The sequence below is a fragment of the Acromyrmex echinatior genome, chromosome 19 (genome assembly GCF_024713525.1).
Source record: "Acromyrmex echinatior isolate Ae372 chromosome 19, ASM2471352v2, whole genome shotgun sequence".
Lineage (NCBI taxonomy): Eukaryota > Metazoa > Arthropoda > Insecta > Hymenoptera > Formicidae > Acromyrmex > Acromyrmex echinatior.
The window spans coordinates 1,176,495-1,197,898 of NC_141870.1; the positions used below are offsets into that span (position 1 = coordinate 1,176,495).

General features: G+C 30.3%; 1 protein-coding gene and 1 long non-coding RNA gene across 6 annotated transcripts in view; one reads left to right on the forward strand and one right to left on the reverse strand.

Annotated features, from left to right (window-relative positions):
* Positions 1-21,404, forward strand: part of Rtnl1 (reticulon) — a 32,152-nt gene that overhangs the window by 7,264 nt on the left and 3,484 nt on the right. For 2 of the 5 annotated variants that reach the window (XM_087416098.1, XM_011058314.2), the window contains one exon: positions 7,834-7,869. In XM_087416098.1, coding sequence (XP_087272224.1) covers positions 7,834-7,869 — 36 coding nt within the window. Of the gene's footprint in view, positions 1-2,654; positions 2,800-7,833; positions 7,870-10,840; positions 11,275-19,151; positions 19,305-21,404 lie in introns of those variants that run through there. The other 3 variants (XM_087416099.1, XM_087416101.1, XM_087416100.1) reach the window with 3 other exon arrangements.
* LOC147906628 (uncharacterized) lies at positions 13,662-15,699 on the reverse strand. Its single transcript, XR_015548295.1, has 2 exons — positions 15,608-15,699; positions 13,662-14,800 (listed from the first exon to the last, which is right to left on the reverse strand). It is a non-coding gene; the product is annotated as an uncharacterized LOC147906628 (long non-coding RNA).

The window sequence follows — 21,404 nt, forward strand, 5'->3', positions numbered from 1 at the left end:
GATAGCTTTCGTCCATTTTTACAATTGTTTTAAAATTATCTCATCATTTTGTTTCATCCAAATTGTCTTTATTTTACAAATAGCACGTAACAAAAATTAACGTGTCATTTTTCTCGCTTCTGATTACGATTCTTCTGTTACGATTCAATATAGCTATGATAACTATTCAGAAGCCTTAAATTTATAATTTGATACAGAATTTTTGTATCAGGTATATGAAGCATTTCTAAGTAAATTTTAACATCATTCTAATGCGACACATGCTTTTGCGTTGTGCTTTTAATCACACATTTATGTCTCTTTATATATTAACATCGGACCTGTTTATGTAATTATACTGTTTGACATTTTGAACTGCTAACTATTTGACCAGAAATCATCGGACTAATCAATACATTTTTTGCACCCGACAAAGAAAATAGCCGAAATGAGATTTTACTTGATTTTAATTATTGATTCGTATTGTACTTTCAATATGTGTTTTATTATATCGTTTATTACTTTATTGTTACATTTGATTTATTGTTTTTTATCTTTTTCACACTCTAGGGTAATAAAGGGTCGTTGGTAAATGCAATCTGTGTCTTAAATAAATATCTTAAATAATAGGTATTGTTTAACCGTTCAATTTAATTTCTTAATCAGTTTACGCTGATGAACATTGGAAAATATTTCATGAGAGAACGGTAATTGCCACGATTAATTGGAGTGTGAAGAATGTCTGTTAGGAATCAATTAAAGGTTGTATAATTCTGAGTTGAAGTTGACCCGAATTGGAGCCGAAACGTCCGCATTGTAAGGTATCTTAATATATATGTGAAAGAATAAAATCACAAGAAAGCTTCCTGCGCTCTATTAACTAGCATTTGACTCTTACAGCCTTTTATCTAAATTATATTCATACTAAATATAACAATATGTTGTATTGAATTATTAATAAAATCTTAATGAATTGTGTAATGAAATCTTAAAATACATATTAATGAATTATAATGAAATTTTCATGAAATTTTAATAAATTGTAATAAAATCGTAATACTTTACATTACAATGTAACACAACGTATCCTAGTTGCGAAATAGTTATAATAAATGTTCTTCTCTCTCGCCGATTTTGTTAAAACTGCAGTCCATGTCCAAACTCTTATTAGAGAGCCGCTAGGTAGCTCTAGACGTAGCTATTTTGGATTAATAAGAACGGATAAAACAGATTTAAATTTTTAAAAAATTTTTTTCCAGCATAAAGTCATCCGGTTTGGACTGTGTTATTGTTTATACTTTATTTTATATGTGGAAAAGAATTTTTAAATCTGATGAAGGCAATTAGAAAAATAGTGTCCTGAATAATAATCGCATTCAGTTGGTAAAACAGACTTTAAAGATTTGTTAAAACAGATTTTAAGAAGTGATTTAATTAAGAGGGTGTGTGTGTGTGTGTGTATATGTATATATATATATATATATATATATATATATATATATTCTCATTTGGAAGACTAAAAAATTAATTGAATATTAAGAAAAAATAAATTATTATATAAAATTTTCTTACTCCATTTACGTACAAGATAGATATTAAAAAATATTTTTCGTGTCCATATGTGTATCATATTGTATAAAAAAAATTTGCAAGACGTATTAAAAGTGTCGCGTTGACATGATTCATTTTATAGTAATCCTAAAACAAAAAAGCCGAAGAAATTATTAAATTGTAAGAGTTACGTTATTACTGGACTATGGAATTTTATTTATAATTATTCTATTTTATTATATAAAGAAACGAATTAAATTTGTGAGTGAAAAATCAATATTTTTTTCGAAACATTGTCGTTTTGAATAATTTCCGATTTTTCCCATGTATTTTAATTTCAGTAATAGTATGTAATTTACAATATATTAATCTTTTTAATGCCGCTGCATATCTTTTTTTATATGTTATATATGGACACGAAAAAATATTTTTAAATACATACATTCAACATAATAAAGTCTAAGGAAGTTTTGTAATAAATTAATAAATTAACTCATTTCTTTAAAAAAAATTCCTGAAGATCATGTAATAAGTATCATAGTTGATTTTTCAATTACGATCGATGTATCACGCAGTTCCTCATCAGCTATTGTAATTGTAAGTACGAGCTAGGTTTCAAGTAATATAGAGGCAATATGGCGATGCTCCTGGAGGGCGGGGGTGGGGATGGGGTGGGAAGAGGAGGGTTCGGCGGAGAGAGGGCTCGAAAGACCTCCAGAGTCCGGGTGGGTCGATAACAGGCCTCAGTCCTCATCTCACTGTGCATGAGCTACGTGTTCTCCACAGTTCTTCTCTTTTGAAACACCGGCAGTCGTGTGAATTGACAAGTCGGAAACTTCTTCCCGCGCGAATTCACTCTCATTTCCAAGAACCATAAAGGCCACGTCCTCGTCATCATCGTCATCTTCATTGTCATTTTCGTCTTCGTCGTCGTCGTCGTCGTTGAAGTGCGTCATTCAGTACGCGCGCGCGCGACAAGATACGCCATTATTTCTACGAACGTTCGCCAGGCGCGCTGACACGCAGGAAAGAACATTTCGTACTGGTGGACGGTAGCGATCGACAAATACAAACAGTGAGGGAAGTGCGCGTCGCGCAAGGACGTTGATCAAGTGTGCGTAAGAATGGCGGATTTGGACGCAGCGACGTATCCCGCGATCACTAAGAACGTTGACGAAGGCAATGAGGTTTGCAAGCGATCCGGCGCCGACGCCAACTCCGCATCGATGACCAACAGCAATCCGTGTTTCTGGAACATTCTGAATCCCCGTAAGATTCTTTCGATACTCTACCTTATAGAAGACTCTACCTCTCCGAAAAGATGATTCTTTTTTTCGTTTCTTTTCTTCTTTCCCAAATAGAACATAGAAATCATAAGAATATCATGAGGACATTATCATCACTTCATTCGTCAACTTATGAGTCAATTTTTAAGTATCAAATGACATCATAATGACTGCCTGTGATATCATTTTGTTTAATCTAAATTATGACTCCGTGTTTTACCTAGGTTACTTCTCTTCGGGGTACTCGATAAATTCGGAGCTCCACCTGTTAAATAAGTAACTCGTAGGAACTATATGTACACGTATCCTTTTCTTATTATATTCTGTCTATCCCCGAGCGATTTGGGATAAACTTAGCAAGCTTTTTCATAGCTTTTGCGGTGACTTCTCAGCGAGAAGTAAACGAACTTGGATAGCAGGTAATTTTAATCCTTCGGCGCTTTCATGTCGGTGACCCGAGTTTCGCCCTGCGCAGATGCTACCTGCCTGATATCGGAGAATCTTCAATCGAAACTAGGTTATCGATTGGTCGACTACCTGCAAATAACATTTATGCAAAATCTTTATCACATTCACATTTATATTGTCATACCTGTTCATTTTAAGTTGAACCCATGAAGTTCGTTCGTACCGTAGATGGAGTACCCGTAAGAAAATTCTTACAAGCCTGTTCTTCAATAAGGTCGCAAGCTGTAAGCCGTAAGAAATTAATCAATCATAGTCGATTATTTTTTTCATGTTCAACTGTGATTGGCCAGTTTCTTATGACTTACAGCTTGAAGAAATAGGCTTATAAGAATTTTCTTACTCCATCTAAACTCCGGTAAAAACGAACCTCATGAATTCAACCTAAAGTGAGCATGCGGGTTCACAAGTCCATTTGAGTCCAGTCGATTGATTTTTAGGATTGTTTGATATTTACTAGATTTTCTATTAATTTTCGAAAGAAGATCGACATTTTATGGATGCAGCGTTGACAAAACATCGATCTTTTCAATGCAGCGTTAATAAAATATTCTTCAAAGATCAATAGAAAATGTAGTTGATATCAAATCAAACAGTCTGAAAAATCAACCGATATCGATTTGATTTCGATTTATGAATCACAGCAGGTAGATTCAATATAAAACAGGCTTTAGAGATGATGCTAATCATTGTTTTAAACAAAAAAGCAATCGTGAACATTTTATTTTGAATAACAAGGAGGAACTTTATTTTTTTTATTAGTTGAATATTTGTCAGTTAAAAAGCTGAGATCACTTTTTTTAGTTTTCTTACCTTTACCTTCAATTTTTATCTTTTTCCTAGACATCCTATCTTATCACCGATTAGAATTCCGTAGAAGCAATTTTTGTTATCCCTAAAGACCACTCACTATCTAAACATTTTAATCAGGACTTGAGTTGTAATGATTTAAAATAGGAAAATGCATCTGGAGCTTAGATTATCATTGACTTAATTGAATCTTTTCTTCCGAAATAAATGTTGTATTACATTTTAATAAATTATAAATTATAAATATTTGTAAGACTTTTAAATATGACGTGTCGTGCATTTACATCACTATGCTTATTAATTTTTTCACGAATATCAGAAGTTTTATATTTTATAAAAAATTTTTTATAAAATATCGAGATTACTTACCTTATGATTCATATTATTATTATTATTATTCACTGTATATCGATATAATTCACTGTAATTTTATAATTCACCTTTGTCCGACGAGTGGGTGACATTCTGATTTCGCAGTACGCCAGCACGGTACGCGTTATGATTTCTTGTAATTTGAAATAATTATCATCGTGACCTTGAATTACATAACGCCACGAGATCCAATCGTGACGACGTGATGCATACAATCGACTTTCGAACTTTATGCCAAAGTCATCCCATCAGCTTTAGACTATAACAATGACAACTGATTATTAAGAGTAAATTGCATAACTAAATTATCGTTACTTTTATTGGATTAACATGACGGGAAGATGATAATTTTATTCAGTTAGTCTATCTATTCTTGTATCCTATCTCTGTACCTTCGCAAAGAAAATACTTATTAATAACTTGATATATTCTTTAAAGAAATATTATTATAAATATATCATTTTTTTTTACAAAGAATCTCATCTTTTTTATTATATTATCGAACTTAACTCTCTTGTTTTGTATTTTAATACTATTTCTAATTAATATAATTATTTTATTAAGACAGGATTTTTTGTAAAAAATTATTTGTACATACTCGTGAGCGTTTAATAATTTAAGGAAAAATTAACAAGAAAATAAAAGATAATTTTGCAAATAGCGATAACTGTACTGAAATACTAGATAACGCGCTGTACAAGGTTAATGATACGCAAATGCTGTGCATATCCATGTATGCATATGTAATACATTAGAATAGATATAGTATATTACAAAGACGACGTTTACTAGTGGTGTCTACATAGTTTCCTTTCCAAGTTTATACTGTAAAGCTTAGCTTTGTCGATTTTTTTATCACTCGTGGAAAAATGATTCATTTGATTCCAAAGTCAAAAGTAAAAATACTTATAACGTGTTGCGGTTTCAAGGCATCAGGAGTCATATTGCGCAGTGCACATACGATCGATTGCCGAAGCTTGTTTCTCCGGGATTTGTGCGCGTGCTTATAATTTACTGGCGTGTAGTTTTGAGATTATTTCCCACGCCATATATAAAGTCTTGGACATATGTGACATTGAAGGAAATCATGTTGACGTTTCATTATTGAGCACTATACATCTTGCGCATTTTCATCTAACGCACGATTCATTATCTGCCATCTTACTACATTAATATTCGATGTAATAATAGAGCACTCTTCTAATGCTGCTGTTGATTAAGGTTTAGTGCTGCAGAATTACTTAATTAATTTTTTTTATTTGATATCATATCACATTTACGGAAAAAAGAAAGTAGCTAAAAACTGTATGTGGTAACATACAGGCACACTAAATGGCAGGTGTCAAATATGGATAGCTATAAATAAAATATAGGTATCATAGCTAATGTTTTATATTAATGTTGATATCTATTTTATAACAGCAATAGCAAACCATTTCTGTAGTTTATTAATTTATAATTACGGCAGCAAATATATTATAACAAATCAAGATTAGCTGCGGCAGAGAAAATCTTTTTTTCTGTGTTGCTTTACAGGCTATAAATATAATATATTTGGCGATACTTTTAAATATATTTTTTTAAATATACATTTTCTACACTGTAAAATTTGCTGTAAATTTATTAGTATTTATAGATGACATGAATAACAAAAGGAATTTTTTAAAGAACTCATATTTAAATCACATGTTTTTAAGCTGCATAATACTAATCTTACAATATGAAGGAAAAACGTATACATAAACGATGAAAGGATATTGATTCTTTGATCTTTTTCTGTGTTGTGTACTTACTTCGTCCATCTTTTGTCTATGGAGTAAAATAACGAGAATGGTTTCAAGTAAAGAATTGTGATGACTCGTTGAATGAGTAACTCGTAGCTCATGTCTAATATTAGCAAATCTATAGACTTTTGATATAATGTAGTAAGTTTTCATAAATGGCAATAGATTATTAAAAAACACATTTTTTATTATTAACGAAATATTTAAAAAGCGAAATATTTAATATTTGACAAATTAATAATAAAATTTATTCTTTTTCGAATCACTTTACAATGTTTTGATAGCCTTTAGAGCGAGGCAATTATTTTACTATAGGGTAACAATCTCTTATCCGTATCGATTTATTATATAATTATTAATAGAAGCGTAACCTGAAAAATAAGCTCAAAGAAGAACATGTCGCGTCTGGGATAAATTATGATCTTTTACATTTCTTAATTCTTTAATTGTCTATTTCGTGTAATGAATTTTATTTGTTTTTTTTTGCAATGAACGATATCTCTTTCATAGAGAAATTAATAATCAATTTTTACAAATAATAATTTGCATCCTCTTGAATATTAGAAATGATAGAATGTGAAGAAAGAAATACAATCTTCGTTGCATTCATTGACATTGTGTTGAATACATTTTTATGATTAGTATCATTTTCTTTCTACGATTCTATTCTGAGAGCTTCTATTAACAGAATTGATTTATAATGTTTGTATAGCTTCAAGTGCATGTAAATGATTCTTGTCTTACATATTTTTGCACTTCATCAAAATCTCTTTCAAACTTCACATGCCTATTTTTTTTTTAAGATTATATTGATTGAGTATAAAATTCCATTAAAATTTATTTTTTGATCAAATGAAGTAAAAGAAAAATAATGATTATTGATAAGAATATCTTCTGTAAACGTTGATTAATAAATAAATGCTTACTTAAAGGGAATAAAATAAATCAGAAATAAAAATTCTAAATGATCAATTGTTGGATCTTTAGTGCTTAAATAATCTTGTATGAATTTATATACTATAACATATCCAATCTTACAAATTGCGCGTCGAATTTAATTTTTAGTCTTAAAACGCAGTCCTAACAAAACTAGAACAGTAATATCACAAATTAAATTGACACATTATTACGGTCTTGAAAAATATTGTATTTAATATTGTAAAATAAAATAATTGGAAATGGTTTAAAATTTATTTGATTAAGAAGGCTTTATGTATTACAAAAAGTTCCAATTCTATTACTTAAGATTTTGCAACTAAACATCTCCAGTTATTAAAAATCTGAAACTTAATCTGTAGCAATTTGCATTTTATATGTTAGAGTAGGCCTGTTCAATTTAAGCTTCGGAGCCAAAACGCAAAAAAAATTCAATGTAAGGTTTCATGAAACGTGTCTGAACGACGCTTATCAACGCTTTAAAGTTCATAAAATCTTACTCATATTTTTTACAGTCTCCGAAATCTTACCGTATTGATTTTTTTGCGATTTTTTTTCAATGGCTTTGTGTTTTAGTTCCGGAGCTCAAATTAGACAGACCTACGTTAGAGTGAAATACGACACTAATATTCTATTTGTATTATTTACAGACGCATGGTTTAATCCTGAAAGACTGAATCCAAAAGGTAAGAAAACAGAAGTATTTTTTTTTGCGTTTGTAGGATAATAATGTACAATAGATTGATTAGTTATAGATGTTTACCTCCAGCACGTATTACAGTTTATATTTAAAATATCCAATAATCTAAAATTGATTTCAAGAGCGATTCATAATATCGAAATTATGTTAAATGATCCTTAAGAATTTTTTTCGTGTATATATATATATATGGTATATATATACACGAAAAAAATATTGTATAATTTAATAGAATATTGTTATTACGCTATATATATATATATATATATATAGCGTAATAACAATATTCTATTAAATCAAATTAATTCCATAAATTTCATGTAAAACAACTTATTGTTACAAAATTGCATTAAATTCTGAGATAGCGGTTAGATGTGAGTTAGATTAAATTTTATTTATAAAAAATGCTCGAAAACTTTGTTAATAGGTTTAAGTTTCAGTCTCTTGTGCCTGTAAGATTATTTAAAGAAAATGACATTTATAGTATTAACAAAGAAACAACTCACATGTTTAATAAATACGAAGTAAGGTCAATACACAGCTTATGTTTCGTGACAGGCGACATGTTTGCTTAGTGTAACGCCACATATTCACAACGGTAAAAGTGCTAAGTCGCTCAACTTATTTCTTATAAAAATTTTTAACCGTTTTTACACCTCATATTGATCATTTTAGCCCCTTCTTGCCCATTTCTTGCACTCTCAAACACACGCAGTATATGGCGAAGGATGACTAATATACACAAGTATGCGTGTGAATATTTTTGAAGAGATTCCAATACTTGCTCGTTTCCAATCCTTGATTTTCCGCTGATGAACGACAACGTATGCACAATTTGAATGAATTGTTCGTTTTCAATATTCGTTTTTCAGCTGATGAATGAGAACGCGTTAATACATTTCTCTTTATTCAATTTCGTTCAATACGAAAAGAGGCACACATTTACATTTAAAACAATCATACATTTACTTATCGTCCATTAATTATCACATCAATTTCAAATTAAATGTTCGAAAAAGTATCATTATAATATTTTTTCAATATTTTATATGATCACAAATAAATGAAAATAGAATTCGTATAATAGAGTTACTCTGATATTACGCTGCGCGAAGATACGTTACAGAAGAATAGAAGGAGTGGGAGTAATTTACACACAATTAGTCTATTATGTATGTTTTTATGTTATTTATTGGTATTATGATTTTTTTACTGTTAATATTAATAAAACTGTTGTCAATTGAATCGATTCGTCAATGTCGTAAATAGTGTTTCATCGCCATGTATCATAACTCACATAAAATAATTACTATAAGAAAAGCAAAAAGTTTAATGATTATTTGGTAATACATAAATGTATAGGGATAAAGAATGGAGGATAAAAATGTATGTGCTCTGCTCTATGCTTTGTTCAGCTTGATATCCTACCTCGAGCTACCTGTTTGACATTTATAGCGGACGGGATTTATATCCAAAGCACAGAATACACGGATTAGATTTATCATATTAAATTCAGTAAATGCATTACATAAAATATATATGTACATACCTCATATCACAAGCATGAGAGCGATTCGCTTTTCTCATTTTTTTAGACACTTCTTTTCCATTTTTTCTATAAAAAAACTTATTTTTTTCAGTTTTTTCTTATAGAAATAAATATCTAAAACCGAAGAAAAAATAAGAAATTTATTTTTTATGTATCTTAGCATTGAGACTACCATGTCTTCTGGTAACACTCGTACACTAACAATGAAATTAATGAGAGGCTTAAATAAAGTAAAACGGCTGAATGTGATTGCTTGCATTTAAAAGCAAGAACCAATCACACTTGATTATTTAGGCGTTCAGTGAGTTGTACTGGTTGCATCTATAGATTTGTTCGTATTGCTTGAAATTTCCATAAATTTTTGCACTTAAAATGAGACAAATATATAGACTATACACGTAACGTAGATTTTTAGCGCTAGTAATGAATTTTGGAACATATCCATAGGCGCTGAAGAGAGAAAAAAGTGCAACAAATTTTGTGATTCGATGAACTAATATCCTAACGCAATAAATCATTCATTACAATCTGTGGTTAATCGGGATGTAAACAAACTGGATATTGCTCTATGATAAAGTTACAGGCAATTGCAAGTTTCTTAAATGTTAAATCTTAAATAATGATATTTATATTTTTGTTATTATCAGCACTGTTAAATACACTATATACTAATAGAAAATTAATTTTGAGGAGAAATTGGATGAAAATCTAAAATGAACTATTTATGCAAAATATTACTGAGGATTGATGCGCTTAATTATCGAATTGAATCAGGGGAGGAAAGATTGAATCTACAATTATTTTGAAATCTGTATGTCGCATTGTGCAGCTAAAGGATCCTATTTCTCAAAGCAGTTTCTGCAAAGCAGGTCTTACTGAACAGGATGTGGATATATAGTTAATTTACATTTAATAGTCAATTGCATCTTGATTTGATATTACATGCAGTATCACCAAAAACTGATAAACTTCAAAAGCCAAGTATTCAATCAATTTCATCTGGCAGTGTTTCAAATTTTTCCTGTGCCTCAGCCGGCTCGACAGTCTAGTACAAAATGGAGTCTGTATACACGAGAAAGAAATTGTTGCAGAATTACTTGGACTATGAAATATATTTTGAGCAACTATTTTTCGTCATTATGCGAAATTAAAAGTTTGTTTAGTCGAGTTGGATAAAGTTCATTCACATACAAAATGTGCATTTCTAAAAAGTGACTATGTTGAAAAGTAAAACTGATTTTTTAAAAATGCGTTTTACTTATTTTTTTATCAAACTTTTCAAAGTATCTACGTATATATGTATATTGAAATATTATATTAGATATTGTCCGTTAACTTATAATATTTGAGAAAGATTTTGAATATTAAAAAAAAAAGAATATTAAAAAAAAAGTCAAACATTTTAACATTTTAAATTGGAAAGCATGTAACAATATTCACTCACTTGTTGGGCGTTCCGTAAAGCATCGCAATTCAAGATACAATAACTAGTCCGACATGAATGCGATTTCGAATCGGCGGCACCCCTACCCGTCCATCGGACCCGTCGTTCTCGGACGCTACTAAATATAACGTCCAGCCAGCCTCTCGTTGGTCTAGTGCCAGGTTTCCGAAGACCATCATCGAGGTTTCCAAACCAACGGAGCAGTTCCCTCTGTTACGAAGTCATTAGAATCAGCACGTATTCACTGTTCACTTGTCGTTCTTCGATTCTTTTCTAAGACGATCGCCTTCTTGTTAAGTCGATCGTTCAAGTCCAGACGGAAATTACAGATTTTGGTGTAAACAATAATCGATAGAACCGAATGTTCATAGAGAAAATGGTCATCACGAAGGAAGAATGTGAGTAACGACAATCCATGAGAACGATGATTATTTGACACATGTGTATATCTCGCGCTGTATGAATGTAAGAAGGAAGTCTGAGGGCTCGGTAGTGATGAATACAGAAGTGAATAAGCCATAAAAAAGAAAATAATATTAACAGACAGAACGTATTAACATGTGATTAGGTACGAAAAAAGATTAATTGGAGAGATTAATAGATGTTAAGGGATAAAAAAAAGGAATGATTTTATGTCTAAATATACACAAGTCTATATGTTGAACTATATCTGACATAAGATTATTTTGCATGTCGTCTATAATTTCCTGTATATTTTACATCATATCTTGGTTTTGTGCATGTTGCGAAACTTGTTGAATAAGAAGTTTGAGAATCTCTGCATATATTACATGACGTTACGTAGTCTTACGTATATTTTGTTTAATTTCATCATTGTTTTTGATGAATTATTTTGGCAAGAATCTAGTTATCAATAATTGATATAAAGAAGCAATTAATATTTCAAGTTAAGGGTTTGAAAAACTGATTAATGATACGATTCTCTGAGAGGAATCCATTAATAGATAGCTCGGAAATTGCCAATATTCCGTTAATATCTTATTTTAAGGTCGTAAAAGTTTCTTTATCAGTTCTCTTTTCTATATGTATATAAAAAAAGGGCAATTTTTCATAAACATGCAGATTAAACGAAAAATGACACAAATTTCTAAATTTGATCCTACAAATTTCTAAATTTTTTTGTAATAGATCTGTGCCAAGATATTTGACTTTAAAGTTAAGACGTTTTGAAAAACGTTTTTTTAAAATAATTTATTATTGTTCTTTCGATAATTTGTAATAATTATTTTTTATGTTGGGTAAAGATTTTTTTAATACATGAACGAATGTAAATTAATCTAATTACGATTCAAGATAAATCTAGCTTTTTATGAGGGAGGGTTGTTATCATGAAAGTAAAGTTACTTGTAATTAATTATGATTATTTATGAAAAGTCACAAAAATCTAATCCATGTGCCAAATTAACTGGAAAAGAAAATCAGATAGGTAAAAAATGCATAGCCACAGTTCTAATATTAAATGATATGATCTTGATATTATATTGTATTATACATTAGAGAACCAAAGACGTTTTACTTATGAACTTCTTAATCATCAAAACTTGAAAGCTGATAGGTATTTTTAATTACTGATTTTTACACTAAAAAAATATTTCTAAATTTTTTCTAGATTTTTTTAGAAAAACTAATCATTTAAAAAAAAACATTGGAGTAGAAGTAAACTTTTATTTAAATATAAAGTATATGTTTAAATAATAAATAATTTTGCATAACACAAGATTTAATTGATTGTATTTATTAAAACAAAAGAGATTTAGTCGAAATTACAAATATATTCAATATGACTTCCTCTTATTTTAATAAATTCCCGTTTTAAACTTAACGAACCGAAGAGTGCAGCACCAACTATAATAAAATTTCAGTATTATAGTAGGTTTCTATAGTAATTGAGATAAACATCACTAGTGTGTCAATTGTATAAGTGTATGGACTAATACTACTCGCCAAATTTCTCGTGTGCACGAGATCCAGTTTAGATCAATTTTATTTTCTCTCTCTCTCTCTCTCTCTCTCTCTCTCTCTCTCACACACATTCTCCTTCTCCTTTCCTTTTTTCTTCCTTCTTTCTCGAAACATTTACCTTTACTCCCATTACCGCTACAAAACTTTTCAACATCCTCAAGCACATTAAGCTCACATTCGCTGATCCGTATGACCTTTCCGATCGTTTGCTCCTACACTGCCTCCCTCAATGCTTTAATCCTCTCCTACACAGTCCCTCAATTTCTCTTTTATCTTTAATATTTTTCCTACCCACTGAAAACAAACTATAGTGTTCCCCATTCTTAAAATGCGCCACCCTTTTTTACCTTTGTCTTTTCGCTTCATCCTTTCCTTCCTTCCTCTCCAGATTTCTCGAGCAAATCTGTTTCAAGCAATTGAATGTTTATGTTAACTCCATAAAATGCATACCGGACTGTCAATCCGGCTTCTGTATAGCACAACCACAGAGCTATTATATTTGTCTGCTTTTATTCTTCGTGACTTTGACTCCGGTTTCCTAACGGCGCCTATAATTGCTCTCGATTTTTTAAAAATCTTCAATACTGTCGATCATGAATTGCTCAAGTTCCATCATCATGATCTTTCTTTCTCCGTTCTCTCCCTTCTCCGCTCCTTTCTTGTTAAATGTTCTCAGCACGTATCTTCTTCCATCTCTTTCTTCTCGTCTCGTTCCTTCCGGTCTCCCCCGAGGTCTGTCCTTGCCCCCTTGTTATTCATTTTCTTCATCTCTGGTCTACCCTCTACTCTCGTTACCATCACATTTCTTATGTATGCCGACATTATTTTCCTTTCTTCTTTTGCTCCTCCTTAGCTGAGGCTGTTTTAAATCAAGACGTTAAATCTATTGACCTCCGCAAACTCCCTTTATTTAAACCCCTCCAAATTTTGTCTGTTAATCACTGGCTCCTCTTCGTCGTTATCTTGTCTATACTCTTTCAGCATTTCTCTTGACGTCGTTCCAATTTCGCGCACAACTTCTGTTTAAAATACTTGGTGTCCATTTTGACTTCTCTTGGGTCTTTCTTAATCACGTATTCATTAAGGGTCAAGCTGTCTTCTTTCGCATTCATTTGTTGTATATTCCTTTCATCCTCTCTACCGCTCAAAAATTCTTAATATTTCAACTTAATATTTCTTTTTATAATCTCCTTGTTCGAGTATGCTGATATTGTGATCATCCTGCTTATCTCAGAGCTTATCTCATTCAAAATTCCTGTCTCCGTTTCTCATACAATATTTGGAAATACGATCGCTTACCTCCTTCATTCATTAACTGCGGATGGCTCGACATTCACAAGCGCTTCATTCTTTATTTTTTTGTCTCGTTTTTCGTTTCCTTCGTTCTAACACCTCTTTGTATCTTCGCAATCTTTTACACCTCAACTCCAAACTACACTTTCTCGCCATTCTTGACACTTGGTGATACTAAGGCTTTCTGTCTTATTCTCTTCAACGCTCTGTTAAATTTCGCCCGCCTTCTCATACATTGCCATTAAGTTTTTTAACTTTACTTCTACATTTCATCTGATCTTTTCCCATAATGATCTTCTTTTCGCTCAGCCGTGTCTCGTTTTCTATTTTTATTAGATCGACTATAAGATTGCTTCTCGACTCGTATTAATACTCATCGGTTCAAAAGTCGCCTCTCAGCCTCGTCTATCCGGAGGCATCAATAACTGCCTCACCGACTATCTATTTCATGTTTTTATATTATTTTGTATCTATTTCATGTATTATTGTATAAGCTATCCGTTTCTCGCTGTCCTTGTACTTTTTACTGGTAGGCGTGGTAGCAGTTCTACTGGTACCTTACCATTTGCATATTCATGTGATTTTTTCTTCCTTTTTTTCTTCATTGTTGCTTCTTGATTGTACTTTTAGTGTAACTGTAACTCAGATCTACAATACGATATACAATAAATTATATTTTAATTCTATGTGTGACACATTTTCCTAAATTTCTGTGAAATATTATTATGTTTCTATGTTTCTATGTTTCTATGTTTTTTGGATCACTGATTACAAATTTGAAGTTAAATTTAAACAATCCAATATGATTACCATATAGCAATTAATTAGGTTTTTTTCGGGATTTCAATCTTTTCTTTTTCGGAAATCTCACATGATATGTAATTTTTTTTTTCATATTCATATTTAGCATACCGTATTTATTAAAGAACGACTCTTCATGATACAAATGCAAGAAATTTTTATTTTTATTTTCAGTAGACAAGTAATTTTTTATAAAAAAAATCTGGCATGTAAAAAATTCCGGCAAAAATAAATATAAAGAATATTCAGTAAATTTTTTTACAACTCCTTGTTTTAAATACTTTCCATGAAATCATATTTTTGGTAAAAATAAACTCTTTTTCAACTTTATTTATTTATAAATAATTAGAAATGAACAATCGAATATAAAGATCATGGAAAACATGGAAAGTAAGTATTAACATATCAGAAAAATATGAGAAATTATAATTGGTTATATTAAACTGTGAAACTGTTGAACAGTACATCGTAAAAATAAAAAAGAAAAAGATGGAAAGGATACTTCCCATTGTCACACAAAGGATTAATTTTGGAAAAGGATTGCCAAATCTATAGAAGTAATATATGTGATATTATTCTACGAAAATAGTATTTAGTAATAGTATTTAGTAATCAGTAAAACAGAGACAATTTTAAGATTCCTTTAATACTTACAATAGAATTTTTCACATAAGGTATACAGTCTATTCTATTTGTGAACATACAGCCGTTAACATAGCCGCTAAAATGGTAGCCCTTTTTCCACTGGATGACGCACAGTATAGATAAATCCGAGGGTGGGACCGCACGTACAACGAATCGATAAAGCGGCGCCATACACGACGTCGCGTCGACCTTTAATATATAATTCTATACCATAAACGAACACGCTAGTCACGAGAACAAGTAAACGCATTTCGCTTCTTATCGCGGTTGTGGTTATATATAACCGTATTTCCACTGTAAAAATTGAAATGTTATTTGTATCTTCTATCAAGAGAGGTAAGTGTTACAAACACCAGAAGTTGCAAAGATAGTTTTACACTTGAGAAAAATTATTTGATTATATCAATATGACGAAATTTGTCCCAAAAGTATCTCTGCGTACATCTTTGTCCTTTTTCTCTATTGTGGAAAACAGACATTTAGTTTTTAGAAAGGACTATAAGGAATATCTTTACTAAGCGGTATGACCCAATAATTGTTCAGTCAAAAACGGTACACAATTGTATGAGCATAGAAAATTCTGAGTGTCGCATTTAGTTTTCTTTAACATCATTAAATCTTGTGCTCTTCAGCGGATTTTTTAACTTAGGAAATAATCAGAAGTTACACGAAGCTATATGTGGACTGTACAGGGAGGTTGGCAAAGTTAGACACACACACACAATGCCATGTTTAGTTAAAAATCCTGAATCAGGTGAGATGAATGTCATTGAAATGCGACGCTCGGAATTTTCGACGCTCACACAACTGCATATCATTACTGACTGTTGAATCGCTTGATGGGGATGATACAATAACTTATATATTATATTATAAAACGTGTTTATAAAATTTTATCAAGGAATAAGAATGATAAATATGTATATGAAGTAATAGATAATAATTATAATCTTTTACATATATTACATGTATTATAACTAAGATACATATTTCATGTAATGCATTTATTATATTTAGTGCATTGAATCCAATTTGCGCACTTTGTATGTTTTTGTGGGATATATAAGATTGAAAAAAGAATATAAGAACTAAGCACTTGTATTTGACTATACTCTATTCTTTACTATTCCTTTATACTTACGTATCACTAAATAATCATTAAACTTTTTGCAATCCCTATATAATAATCATTTTATATGGATTATGATTGCTATCCACTACATTGACAAATCGATTCAACTAATAGTAATTTTATTAATATTAACAGTAAGAAACTGAAATCATAACACAATACTAATATAATACAAAGGCATATAACAAAAAATGGTTGCATGCACATTACTCTCACTCCTATTTTTTCTGACTTCGGCGTAAATTCTTGCGTGACATAAATATTGGATGAGTTATCTTAACTTGATTAACAAAAAATTCTGGTATATTTAAAAGAAAAGAATTTAATTACGCTTATTATTCTTCCTACAAGAATTTTGATTTATTTATTTCTGACGTATTGATTGAATCTATTATAGATTTCTAATAAATGCGTTACTTGAAATATACACCTCATATCATGTATGTAAAAAATTGTAATTGTTATCTATATTACTTCATATACATATTTGTCATTCTTATTTCTTAATAAAACTTTGTAAACACATTTTATAGGTTGTCATTTTACGTTTTATTTTTACGTCTTATTTATAAATATTATTTGTAAATTTTTTCTGAACCGTACATCTCATCTCCTCTCCCCTCCTATGATTAGCTATATATCCAATCTTGTTTCAAAAAATTCTTTTTTTTTTAACACGAAAAATAAGTATTTTAGATTTCTAACATTTTTTTATAATAATAGACAGCAACAAGTTTTTACTGGTATAGTTAATTGGTTAGTTTATTTACCTTAAACATAGTAAATAATAAATTAAGTTTTTATTAGGCGTATATACCGGAGTTACCCTAATGTAATCAGATTTTTTTTCATTGTAAAAGAATTACTTTCTATAGAACCTGCATCACAGATCACATCCGCAATGCGGCAAAGTTATTTTATCACTTTTGCGCATTCGATTTTACGCGAGTATTACGTGGTTGATTAACTTTAACTTCAATTTTTTTCCATAAATTCAGTAATAATGAATAATTTAGCTTTTTATCTATATTAGGAAAATTTTTATTGTAATTATTATTGTAATTTTTAAAAGGAAATTAAAATCAAAATTTTATCGATATTTGAATTCATTATAAATATAAATAAATATTTTTGATATATTATTAATACGAAACATAAGTATATTAGAAAATATAGTATTATAATATTAGTATTATAAAATTGTATATAGAGAAGAATTTTTTGACTAAGTTGTCAAATCGTACCTCCATTGTAATTTCTGAATGAAACATTTTTTTGAAGTGACAATACAAATGTGACGCTAATAACATTACTTAAATATTGTCATTTTTGTTTTGTCTTTGAGCGGTTCGTTTACATACAACATTCAAAATTAATTTTGTTTAATGTTCGATTTCAAAGTTTTCATGTAATTTATTTAAGGTGTGATCAACATAAAGCGAGTAATTGAAACTTAGTGTACTACAAGATTATAATTAAAGTATTTAAATTCTTTTCGAGTGTAAAAATCAAAATCTTTGATAAGTTAATATTTAAATTCTCTTTTCGAGTACAGCATCAAATTAGCAATATTTTTTTGAATTACGTTGCTGTTGACAAATTTATTAAAATATAGAGGAAATCATGTCTGTTACTAATCTTCATTTGTACTTATATTTAAAATAAAATAATATGTTAAGATTGAATAGTTGAATAATATTTTATAATTACTACATTTTCGTATAAGGAAAATTATGTTTGTATTGAATCTTTTTAAGATAACGATTAAATACGAAATGTTTTACAAATTATACTCGGTTTCTATGGTCAATTTATCATCATATACTGTGCATTTTGTTAAATTTGCAGAGACATTCTGACGAAATGTAGGTATAGTGGACACTTTGCAAAATCTGTTTCCGATAAATCTAACTGTTCAGGTTGATAGCATTGTTGTTAGTGCAAACATAACACGATGACAATTGGTCTGTTTCCTGTTCCTAAACTAGACTGCACTAAACTGCACTATAACTCTCTTTCGACAAATACCAAATATATATCTATCTCACTTTCCAAAAGTGTACACCAGTTCAGTCACAGAAAACAGACCTAATATCGATAACAAAAATTGGATACATAACCTCTATATTGCGGCATCAAATTCTGTTCGATTTCTATTACTAATTCGTCATATTTTGTTCGGCAAATTTTTGCATTTTCACCAGCATTTGGCTGAAGTATTGTAACATAACAAATTTTGCTCCATATCTGTAACTTTTCCGACAGAATTCAAAACAGCTGCTTCTGTTCAATTTTAAGACAGAGTTGATCGCCTGGAATAGTTACGTCCCTGTTCGCGTTAGCCAGCTTCTTCCCGTACCGTTTTTCCCCCTCTTTCTCTCTCCCTTTCCTTCTTCATCAGTGAGGCTGTCTCTCGCGTGGCTGTATCCTGAACTGAATAATATTGGAATTGTCGCGTGTGTGACTACTGACCGCGCAGATACCCTCTCTAAAGGTCTCCGTGACGCTTTATAAGGATGGTACGAAGGAATATTCAGAGAGGACATGTTCAAGTTCTCCCGGAGCACAATCGTGGTAAGTTTTGCGTTCCTATGCATCTCTACAATTGCGGAAGTATAGCTAGCCTGGCATGCTGACGATCGTTGATCCGGGAACATATGGTTGGTAACGTAGTAGTGGTCCTATTTCTTTTCGTATCATGATCATAAAAGCTTCCCTGTATATTGCGGCTGTGATATATTCGAGAAAGTTTCATTAATCAAGTCTGCTTTAGATAATTTAGATAAATTTACAGTGGATTATTCATAATTTTACGTATCTCGTAATATATGAAAATTATTTAAAAAGTGGAATATCCACACGTGCATGCATAACACGTATTTAATATATACTAAATATACATGTTGAAATACATACTAATTTAGAAATAGAATTTTATTCTGTGAATTTTTATTCTCAAATTATAAAAAAAAAATTGTAGATTAATAAATTAAAAAAAAATCGAAATTGTTTTATTCGATACTTAAATGTAAAAAGATGTTATAAATGAGAAAAAAAATATTTTTGTTTGACATAATTTATACAGAGTGTCTCATTTTAATTACCACAGGCAAATATCTTGAAAAATATAAACGATGTGAAAAACATTTTAAACAAATAAGTTGTGTGACCTGAAAGGAGAGAAATTTAATAGTAAAAAAATCAATTTTAGAAAAAAATCGATTTTTGTGATCATACGAAGGTTACGATCTTTTTTTTTAAATGGATTGTACGATTTTTTTTATAATATCCTCCAATTACACAGATCTGCAAGATTTTTCTTTAAAGATGTAGGAGTTTCCTGTGTTTTTGCGTGCTGAATCGGAATGTGGCCACAAAATGAAATCGATGAATATTAAGAGTAGGGATATAATTTCAAAAAATGACATTAATAGTCTTTTGAACAGACAAGCAGGGAGTACAACTTCAAAGCGTGACATACCTGTGCTTCCCATCATCAGGTATATCTCAGGTAAAAATACCATACGCTATCGATTCAAAATGGATTTTGAGAGAAAAGAATAGTACTTTATGATGGCACATTGATGAGTTTTTAATAAAGTCATGAAAATGGCTAAAAACGTGTAATTTTTTTTAAATATATAACCCAATTTATTTTGAAGATTTGATGTGTGTTACGCTCAAAGACGCAAATTCTGCAGCGTAAAAATGAATTTGTAGTGCAAAAATGAAAATAAGAGGAATTACCTGAAACCTACTTGCAGGAATTATCTAAATGAAAATAAGCGAAATCATCCTCTAATAGTCTTGAGCTTGACAAATGTTATCCAGGTAATGATCTTGGATCATTCGAAAGGTTTTAGCCATCGCGTTGATTGGACACCTTGGTTAATGCTAACGCCAATAGTACTTTAAATCTTATAACTCGAAAAATTTTTAATGAAAAAGAATATCATTATCATATTCTGAAAAACTCTTGAGATAAGATTCTATGTAAAAAATTCAAAGTGACATGGCTTTAATTACGCTACTTAAAGTCAAATCAATGGTACTTTCTTATGTTTCCTTCCGAACCATACAACTTTTGTTTGAAACATTTCCCCGTATCTATCATAATTTTCGAGAAATCTTAATGCATTATTTAAAATGGAACATTCTGTATAATAATATCTAATAATTTTCAGATATTTTATCTACAATATAATACCTAATAATTTTCAGATAATTTACAGATATATATAGTAATAATTTAGTGATTAGTTTACTATGTACATATTTCATGTGCGATGGGCTTAATAACTTTCGATCTCTCGCTCTTTTTCAAAATGAAAAACTGAAAAGAATACACCTCGAATGCTGAAAACGTAGCCAGAATGGCCAGATGTCCCCGAATGCTTTCAAAGGAATACATGTGCGGGAAAAAGTAGACATCTGATCACTATTGACTATTGACTATTATCAACCGAAATGAAAGATATCTTGATATCTTCAAGTTTTTTAAAAAATAAAATTTGTAATGGAGCTGTCAATAAAGGTAACATCGCGATGTTACCTTTATTGACAACTGCATTATAAACTTTATTTTTTAACAAACTCCTATTGAAATAAAACTTGATTAATTTTACTTAAAATTAATTGAAGGATCTGACAATGCCAACAACGATATAATTGTTG